Source organism: Nothoprocta perdicaria, unplaced genomic scaffold (genome assembly GCF_003342845.1).
Source record: "Nothoprocta perdicaria isolate Ctin4 unplaced genomic scaffold, notPer1 scaffold_252, whole genome shotgun sequence".
Taxonomy (NCBI): Eukaryota; Metazoa; Chordata; class Aves; order Tinamiformes; family Tinamidae; genus Nothoprocta; species Nothoprocta perdicaria.
In genome coordinates, this window is record NW_020455480.1 from 39,976 (window position 1) to 49,445 (window position 9,470).

A 9,470-nucleotide genomic window follows, 5' to 3' on the forward strand; every position below is an offset into this window, starting at 1 on the left:
GCGGCGCTCCCCGCAGGGCAGGAGGCCGTGCTGGTGAAGGAGGCGAGCGGGCGCGTGGCGCTGCAGTGCGACGCGGGCAAGGACGCGGCCGTGTCGTGGTGGCGGCGCGGCGAGCCGGTGGGCAGCGGGCCGCGCCTCGAGCTGGGCGCCGCGCACGACGACCCGCGCGGGCTCTACACGTGCCGCGTGAGCGGCGGCGCCCTGCGCGCCCCGCGGGACGTGGCGCTGCACGTGCACTACCGGCGTGAGTAGCGGCGGCGGCGCCGGGGCGCGGGGCCGGGGCGCGGGGCCGCCGCTGCCACGCCGCCGCCCGCAGTGTGCCAGAACTGCATCGAGCTGGACGCCGCCACCATCTCCGGCATCGTGGTCGCCGACGTGGTCGCCACTGTGTTCCTCGCCATCGCCGTCTACTGCATCAGCGGCCACGACAAGGGGCGCCTGTCGCGAGGTGAGGGGACGCGGGGCCCCCGGTGCTCCCTGGGGACGCCCCGCCGCGAGCGCGGCGGAGCCACGCGGCTTCCCCCGCGGGACAGGCTGGGGTGACGCATGGCAGCTCGTGCAAGGTGCTCCTTGAGGGCTGCACCCGCGTCCTCTGCTTACCCACGGGTCACGGGGTGCTCTGCGCGGGGCTTTGCAGCCTTCCTCCCGCAGGAGGTGAAAGCGCGGGGCTGAAAGCAGCCGACTGCACCGTGTGACCCGCAAACGCTCCCCGTACGGCTCCCCAGATCCTTGACTGTGCTCTCTCTTCGTTTAGCTTCTGACAGGCAGAACCTCATTGCCAACGATCAGCTTTACCAGGTGAGCACAGGGGTGTGCACGGGGGCTCTGGCCCCTCTGCGTGATGTGGGCCTGTGTGGCTGCACAGTCGCGATGACCCTGCTGCTGGGGCGCCTATAATGCCCCAAGACTGAGCCGCAGGCAGTGGCATCGTGGTGTCAGTGATCTGGGACACGCTCGGCTCCCCTCTTACTCCCTGGGCTTAAGCACCGTGTGTCAGAGCCAAAAGCTGCCCCAAAGGCAGCCCCTCTTGTGGCTCACCTCTCCCCTTCCTCCTCGTAGCCTCTCGGTGAGCGGAACGATGGGCAGTACAGCCGGCTAGCACCTGTCAAGGCCCGCAAGTGACGTCTGAAAATGTGTGGGACTCAGGACCCCTCCACACCGAGAGCACAAACAGCCGGGATAGGATCCCGGCATTGCCTCAGGGAACTCACGGCTGGCTGAAGACAGTGTGAGTTTTTACCCACCTAGCCCTCCAGCATCCTGGCAGCCTCGCAGGCTGGGCTGCTTGGAGCTCTCTGCTCTTTCTGTGACGTGCTGCATTTTGTATTTCTTTGTCATTAAAGATGAGCTTCTCTATTCATAGCCTTCAGCCTGCATCAGTTGTGTTGAGACCAGGGGAGCTGTGCGCTGCTGTGAGGGGAGGCACGTGCCGATGTGCTGTGCCCGGCGCCCTGCAGAGCCATACGGCTCCTGCCTGGCCTGGCCTGGCCTGGGAGGACACTGCTCTGCCGGCGCACACAGGTGCCCGTGGCCACAGAACTCGCCGTCCCTGGATCCAAATAACGTCTGGGTTGTTGATGAAGCTGGTGGGCACAGGATGGGAGACCTGGGGATGGCAGAGGGCTGCTACTCCTGCCACTGGGAGTGTCTTTGTCTCACTAAGCTCCCCTTTCGGAATGGGGAGTGGGCACAGGAGGGCAGGGGCTGTGTGAGCCTGCACAGAGTGGGGACACTGGCCCAGTGCTTTTGGGAGGGAAACTTGAGCAAAGAAGCAGCCGTGCCGGCTCCCCAGATCAGCCTGTGTGGGCCGAGCCCAAAGCGGAAATGGAAACGCAGAAGGAGCAAAATGTGTGGCAGGGATGGTGCAAACCCTCGGCAGCAGAGCTGGGCAGGCAGCGACGGCCACGGTCAGCCCATGCTGCCCTCACTTCTGATGAGGTCTCTGGAGAGTCCTCGCCCTACTCTATGTCTGCGCAATGGGCTTCAGAGAGCAGCAGGCTGTGCGCTGACCTGGGACTTAGTCATGAAATGTAAGCAGGTACTCGGGAAAAGTGGTCACAAATGTGTGACGGCATGGTCTCACACAGAGAACGTGTGTGGGCCCTTAGGGGAATCACTGTGTGATCAGTCCTACGTGCAGCCAGCAAAGCAAGTTGTTTTCCTGTGGTGTCAGCTCTTTAGGCAACAACAGTTTGCTCTTGGTGGGGCAGAATAATGCTGCAGTGGCTCTTCCACCCATGTAACCTGCTCCAATGATAGGGGAGCCTGCTACGCTCATCGCAGCTGAAATACACTAATGTGCTCCTTCCGTCTGCACGGGCCTCTCAGCAGAGCTTCAGAGGACTGCCTTGCCCTTCTCACCAGCAGATCTGAAAATAATCAGCAATGCGGCCAACCACACTCAGACTCATTTCAGTAGGGGAAAGCCAAGACAGAGTGAGTATGCAGCGCTCAGGGCAGAGAGCAAGGGGATGTTTATAGCTAGTCTATTTTGGAGAAGTTTGGCTCAACGCCTCACGCTGCGGGGGACAAAGAACTATGTCTGTAGTACAGCTCAACACAGAGGCTGCAAGATGTTGTCACGGCATTGCATTGATCCCACCGCGATAAGGAGAGCGTGGGATGACACAATTTGTGGCAAACAGCAAAAATGCAATCCCAGAAATGGTGTCAGAAGCACGGGGTCAAATGGGGCGAAATCTCTCCCTTGAAGAGCCAGCGCAGTCCAAGCTCCTCATATCCCATTTGGGGCAATGGGCTGTAGGCATGGGCTCAGTGAACTTCTTCAGAGCAGTGACCTTGGAGGAGCACTGAGGATGTGCAGAAGCTGAGAACCTGCCTCAAACGCTGCTCTTCGTATCTTACAATCTCCCGCCTTGCTGCAGAGCGCTTTGCATGGTGAAGCCAGCTGTGCTGCCTCTAAAACCACATCCTGAGAGGTAAGCACAGCAATCTGAGGCATGAACCTTGCTGTGCGTTTGGCCCCGCGGTGCTGAGACTTCAGGGTGAAACTACCCTCCCGCACCCCCCTTGCTGCTGCCATTTCCCCTCTTCCCAGCTGTCTCAGGGGAGTCTTGCTCGCTCAGCCCGTGCACCTACCCCACTGCTGCAGTTCGGGCTGCCCAGCCCTGTCCTGCTCGCAAACGCGCTTTCCTAGGCTGCGCTGGGCGGCGCAGGTTTGGGGGGGTGCCTGGTTGCCTGCCCCATCCCGGCACAGTCCGCTCCTGAGCCCTGCGTGTGCTACTGCAGGCTGAGTCAGCAGGGTGGCCCCCCGGCAGCTCTCGGTCTCGGAGATGGCCCCTGAGCTGGGAACCCCCTTTTTAGCAGAAACTGCCTCCCCTTGAAAGAAAAAAATCAATCAGGAAACCCTTTCCAATGCGTACCTTGAAGAGCTGTCCACCGTTTTATTCATCTCTTAATGTATATGATAAAAGCTAAAACAGGTCTTTACCAGTGGCAAAGATGCCTGCCATCTTAATAACAGAGAGAATCCAGCAGAGGTGAAAGAGGAGAGAGAAAGGGCGGCAATAAAGAACAGATAGAAGACAACTATAAATGAAGAAATAAATAATTTTCTACTCAGGAAAACTAAACTCCTCTAGCAAACAGTCTTGTACAGCCCCCAAGATACGGCATGCTCCACAAGCAGTTTTATCCTGCACTGCGCTATAGGCTAGCAGTAGGAATGGAGAAGTCTCTGGGATGAGAGGGATAATCTAGCAAGACAGCTCGATGCTGTCTTGCATCTTGTAGCTCTTGGCATGCTCTGTGTGGCCCCAATGCCTTCTTTTTCATTCCACTAAACGGGCTGTTTTTAGGGCAGAGTGGTGGTCCTGAGGCTGAGCCAAAGGGACTCAGTTCCAGCCTGCGTAACATGAAAATCCCCCTTGTGCGGTCCCACGGAGACTGCAAAGCTGGTACGCATTGCTATGTAGGGCCCAGTTTCAGCTGAGATATCTAAGAACTCTGTAATTTAATAGTATCAAAGATCTAATGCTCCACCAAACATTTAAGCTTTCTAATAGGAAGCTTTCAGACGGCTCCAGAGGATGCCAAGTCGGCGTGTGAACCTCTCAGACTCTGAACCATAAGGCACCATGGGCAGCTGCTCCGTGATCCCTCCCACTGCACTGTCAGCTACTTAGCGAGGCGTGAGGGGCATGTGGAGGCACGCCCGGCAGAAACAAAACAGGAGAAAATTCTGCAGCAGCGAGAAAGAAGTGTGAGGGGAAAGGAGGCCACGAACAGCAAGTAAAGCTTCAATCCTTTAATGAGAAGGAAAACTGCTCCAGCCAATGTGTTCATCTCTTCCTTTTCCCTCCTGTCGGACTGAAGGAACGTGTGGAGGTGGGACAGCTGAAGGCAGCAGGGTGCCTGTCCTGTGCAGCCATCTAGCTCCTGCCCAAACGCCAGTGCCACGGGAGGAAAGCAGAAATGCTGAAACGGGCAGCAGAAATCCGGTATCAAGTGGACCAGAAGCCCTTGGCCCCTCTGCCACTCCTTTCCACCTTGGCATCCGTGGGAATTTCAGAAGCCCCTGGGCTCCAGGCCTGCATACACTTCCCGCTGGCCCTTCCGGATGGGCTGTGGGAACAGCATTCAGATTAGCTCAGGAACCCTGGGTTCACTCACTCAAACGTTCCTAGGCCTTGATCCACACAGGCCCCAGAGCAAAGCACAACAGAGAGCAGCAGTGCTGCCCTGCTGCTGCGCAGAGTGCGCTGGACGCTGCACTTCTGCTCCTGCCTTCTGGCGTCGCTGCTCAGAGAGGGGGCTCCTCTCCCAGCCCCTCCTGCCCCGGAACTGCGGGACCGTTACCAAGCGCCTTGCCAAAGACGCACAAAGGACAAATGCTACTCATTCTCCGCTCCGGCTATCCCTCCCCAGCCAGCAAAACATGGAAAACCTGCAGGTTCTCCATACCTCATAGTCTGGGTTGGGAACAGGAGGAGGATGCTGCATCTTCTGACCTGCAACAGAGGAAGACAGCGGTCATACTTGGTAATGAGTCTTATCCCGCAGTGCAAGAGACTTTCATGCAGGTGACGCCAGGGTCATTTATCATTTGTGCCATCCCTCTGTGGAACCCGTTGTGCCACCAACTATGACTTGAGAAGCTATAAAGCCGAAATTATAGTTTAAAGGAGATTATGATTTCTAACGCCATCTTCTGCGTGCCAGCCTGAATCTTGCTCCTCGAGTGCCTGCGACGGCAGCCCAGTGGGCCGAGGCCAGGCTGGGCTTGTCAGCTACGCACGTAGGCTGAACAGCTGCCACAAGCTGCAGCCGCCGCGAGAAGCTGAGCGAGCTGCTCTTGCTTCAGCGCAGACTCCCCACCACTTCACAGCAGCGTGCGAAATGGTTTCCTGTGGGCGCAAAGCTGCGACACAAAATGGCAGGCGCAGCCCTCTCGCACAGGAGACGGCTCACAGCGACAGACGTGGCCAGCGGGAGCGGAGGAGCCTGGCACGGCCGAGCAGGCCCAGAGGAGACGCAGGCCGCTCCGTCACTGGCGGGGCAAGTTCTCAGCATCCCAGGAGGTCAGAGATGGCTGGCGCAGCTGACGTGGCTCTTACCTCGTGGTCGGCTGCCTGCGCCACTGCTCGTTTTCCCCTTTCTGTCCTTGCTGAAGTAATAGACCAGGATCAGCACCCCGAGGGTGATGAGAAGGTCTGCGATGACGATCCCACTCACAGCTAACGCATCCAGCTCCTCGCAGTTTGTGCACACTGCAGATGGAGAGGTGAAGGTGCTCAGAGACCGACACGCTGATGCACAGGGAAAAGGGGGCTCACAAGCCCCTCAAAAGAGGGGCTACAGGTCCGAGACCTCACCATCATTGTGAGCTTTCTGCTCACAATGCTCAGGCCTCACTCTTTCGCTTAGCATTAGCAGAAAGGATGCAGCTCTGGTGGAAAGCAGAAAGAAGCAAACAGGAATGAAGAGAGAACGGACAGGATATTCTCTCACAACATTTGCTTCCATCTGCCAGCAATTCCAGGGTCTGATGCGTACAATAAACTCACTACTCTCTTCTCTTCTGCCTAGCCTTAGCAGGACGATGCCAAATGTCTTCTAGAGTATCAGTGCTCTTCTCATGCCAACCTAACTGTGATCCCAATCTACCTCTGCTGGCTTCCAAGACGTGAGTGCAGAGCAGTTGCTCAAATTCCCGGTGAATCAGAGGTTTAAATCAGCACCAGGTGGGAAGAAAGAGTTCTCTAACTCTCCCCGGTTGCATGCTGAATCGCAGAAACGAGGCTGCGTGCTCTGGATGTGAGGCTTGTACTCGGGGAGACAAGAAGCGCCTCTAGCCCTTGTGACGGACATTGCCTGTCCATCTCTGGCCCATGCAGAGTTTCTCACAGGCAGGGTGTGCTGTCACTCACCTCTGGCATTCAGGTACATGTTATACTTCTTGTCACCTGATGAGCAAGTCAAATTGCGAGGGGAGCTGTCATAATCCTCTATGATGTATTTTCTGTCATTGTCAGACGGTTTTGTTATAGCTGGTTGCCAGACTATGTTGCCGTCAGTCGCAGGACATGTGATAGTCACTGTAGTTCCAGAAATCTCTACCAGGAATTCTTCACTGGGAGGTGGGTCTACAGGTAAGGAACCAACATTACAATGGGCTTTTAAACAGGCCCCCCTCAGTCCCAGGAATCCAGCTGGAGAAGAGCCATCTGAGGCCTCCTTGCCAACCAGCTTCTTGAAAGTTCCTGAAGTGGTTTGTTTTGCCCAATCTTTGAATTTTTGGTAAAAACGTAACCCCCCTGTGCATGTGTCTTTTGCATAGATTTTTGTTGTTGTTGTTGTTTATTTACTCTGATCTTTTTGCAACACTAAGCAGTCTCTAAGCACCATCACAGAATGTCTAATTTTATGTCAGACAGTTTGGCCGCATGCCACGAAAGGTATGCTTGCGGGCTCCTGCAAATGCCATCCATACCCTCCTTGGAGATCACTAACAATAATTCGGGGCAGCTCACTGCACCTATTTTTTTTTAAATCAGGGTAACAGTAGCAACTAATGAACAAGGATTCTTTCCCTCTTAAAATACAGCTTGAATTCAAATACTTCTACTTACTTCTTTGCCCTCTCTCGTGACGCATCTGCAGTGTTTATATTACACTAAATAGGTAAGAATGCTGGTAAAGCACACTTACCTTCCTGTGCTTCAGCACCCTCTGCAAAGGAAAGAACAACAAGTATTAACAAACCTGTTAATTCTGCTGTTTTTTCTATTGATTGGTGATCTCTGCAAATATCTAACCACACTTGGAGATTGCTAGCAATAATTAAGGACAATTCATGAGGGCCAGTTTTTCAAGTCAGTGAGTACAGCACTGATGAACAGGGAGCTTTTCCTAATCTGCAATATTTGCAGTATTCAAATATTTCTGTTTGAATTTTAGTCCTCACTTTTGAGGCGTCTGTGGTCTTTTTATCATACTCAGTAGTTAAGAACTCTGGTAAAATAGACTTACCCTCCTGTGCAGCTGTGCCAACTATAAAAGAAAGAATAACAAGTGTTAACAGCTTTAATTACTGATATCTTCTATCTTTCCTAATTCAAGGTTATCTTTCCTGAATTCAACTGCTGGTGTTACATGCGTTTGTGTCGAGTGCATTACAAGCAGGGAGTGGGCTAATATAAGGTGTGATTCTGAAATGAAATCTTTCATTTTGGAAGCCACGTTTAAAACAGGTTAAAGCTGGCTTTCCATAAAGGCTCCAGCTGGAGCATTATGAAAGCGGTGTGGGGGGAGGTCTGAATCAGGCCCATGATTTACTTTAAAGATTTCTTATTTGTTGTTAGAAAGTACCACATTAAACAGAAAACGGGCTGTGTTCATCCGCTCGGTGCCGTTGTCTCATCCCAGGGAACAACTTGTTTTACAGAGCGATGTGTAACAGAATTATGGATTTGAAATTCCACAGGTATAGGACTTGGCTGGATAGAAGGCGATCTGATGCTTTATTCTTTATATAAGATGAATTTTAATATTAAAAAGAACACGTCATTGCCAAGTCAAATGTTTCCTGTCTTCTCAGAGAAAAGCAGTTGGTATTTGCCACACATTTGGTAGAGGTGTCTTATTTAAGTATCTTTTAGCCATCTTTCAGACCTACCCCTCGTAGTTAGCAACATCTTTATAGCCTTCGCAGATGCACTGCACTTCACCTTAAAAAAGCTTTCCAAATACTGGTCAGCTCACCTGGGCAACACGGAAGAATGCTGCCTCTCCCATTTTATCAAGGTGAATCGCAACACAAAACGGAAGTAATCTACCCAAGACCACAAAACAGTTTAAGAAAACTCCATAAATAAATACTGGAAATCGAATGAATATTAAGTCTCAGATTCTTATAGAACACACTGCTGCAAAAATTACTGCCTTCAAGCTCCAGCACTCGCATTTCACCCCCGGCGCTGCATTAATTCTGAAGACCAGGTGTTTTAGTGAGCTAGCTGGTATTAGGGGACCTTAGATTCTTTCCTCTAGCCTAGGAGGGTTGGATTCCCCCTTCCTGGTCTCCGCACCTCTGCTTTGAAGGGAATAGTCAGTCTAGACAGCTGTGGCTCCCCACACGCACATGTGGCGCTGTGCATGACAGAAGATGCAGGGGCTCTGCACAACTAGCTGCACACCCCCCTGCTTTCTGCTCTGCTGACCCAGGCAGATGCCCTTCGGATCACCACGGGCTTCTGGCCGCGGTACTCACCCGCACACAGCAGGAGTCCCAGAAGAAGCAAGAAAAGCTCAAACCTCATCCTTGTGTTCCTCCTTCTCTGGCTCTTCTCTGCCATCCCGAATCAAATTGGCATCATCTGGCTGTGAAAGAAGAAAGAGTACGGTGGCTTTCCAAGTTCTGGCTTACAAGAAAGAGGCCCAAGACTTTTTTCCCAGAATTGTGTACAGTGAAGAACGAAGCATGGCCGAGGAGACTCACTGTTTCCAGTGAAACCCGCAGGCAGTCAAGAAAGACACAGAACACGTATGAGAAAAGAAAGTGTCTGCCAGGAAGTGCGGAGGCTCAAATTATCTTCACTGCTGAACGTCACTGACAGCAAGGGTTGGCTGCTGCGCGCCAGCCCAGTTCCAGACTCAGGAGAGCTCCTGTAACTTTCTCGGGAGCAGTAGGCGAGAGGAACAAGCCCGTGTTAGATTCGCCTTCAGGACCATCCTAACAACTAGGTTAAAGTGACCATTTCTAAAGATTAAATAGTTGCAAGCAACTTAGCTCTGCGAGAAAGTAAACCCCAAAAGCTACAAGAAGCTCAACAGCTGGAAATGCTCTGTGGCCAGCAGAAACGAGCCTTTGAGCTCCTTGAACCAGCACCAGCTCCAGCGATTATTCCTACCATGCCACTCCTTCTCTGGATGCTAGAGGAACACGGAATATCAACAGCAGCCAGAAACAAGGTAAAAAGACCCAGGACGGAAAGAGAAAACCTAGTAAG

At 53.2% G+C, this 9,470-nt stretch overlaps 2 protein-coding genes across 2 annotated transcripts in view; one reads left to right on the forward strand and one right to left on the reverse strand.

The window, feature by feature from the left end:
• Positions 1-1,262, forward strand: part of CD3D (CD3d molecule) — a 1,591-nt gene extending 329 nt beyond the window's left edge. The window contains exons 2-5 of the mRNA XM_026040273.1: positions 17-244; positions 317-448; positions 755-798; positions 1,060-1,262. Of these exons, the coding sequence (XP_025896058.1) occupies positions 17-244; positions 317-448; positions 755-798; positions 1,060-1,122 (467 nt within the window). The 3' untranslated portion in view covers positions 1,123-1,262. The remainder of the gene's footprint in view (positions 1-16; positions 245-316; positions 449-754; positions 799-1,059) is intronic.
• Positions 1,263-4,425: 3,163 nt separating this feature from the next.
• Positions 4,426-9,060, reverse strand: CD3E (CD3e molecule). Its single transcript, XM_026040319.1, has 8 exons — positions 8,960-9,060; positions 8,732-8,841; positions 7,492-7,512; positions 7,171-7,191; positions 6,390-6,605; positions 5,577-5,729; positions 4,924-4,970; positions 4,426-4,584 (listed from the first exon to the last, which is right to left on the reverse strand). The coding sequence occupies exons 2-8, from the start codon at positions 8,814-8,816 to the stop codon at positions 4,528-4,530; spliced, it is 600 nt and encodes a 199-aa protein (XP_025896104.1). The 5' UTR covers positions 8,817-8,841; positions 8,960-9,060; the 3' UTR covers positions 4,426-4,527.
• Between the last annotated feature and the right edge of the window lie 410 nt (positions 9,061-9,470).

Coding starts and splice junctions, on each gene's coding strand:
- CD3E (XM_026040319.1), bottom strand. CDS start 8,816: ATGGCAGAGAAGAGCCAGAGAAGGAGGAACACAAGGATGAGGTTTGAG. Junction 6,606..7,170: donor GGGTGCTGAAGCACAGGAAG/GTAAGTGTGCTT, acceptor CCTTACCTGTAG/ACCCACCTCCCAGTGAAGAA. Junction 4,585..4,923: donor TTCCCAACCCAGACTATGAG/GTATGGAGAACC, acceptor CTGTTCCCACAG/CCCATCCGGAAGGGCCAGCG.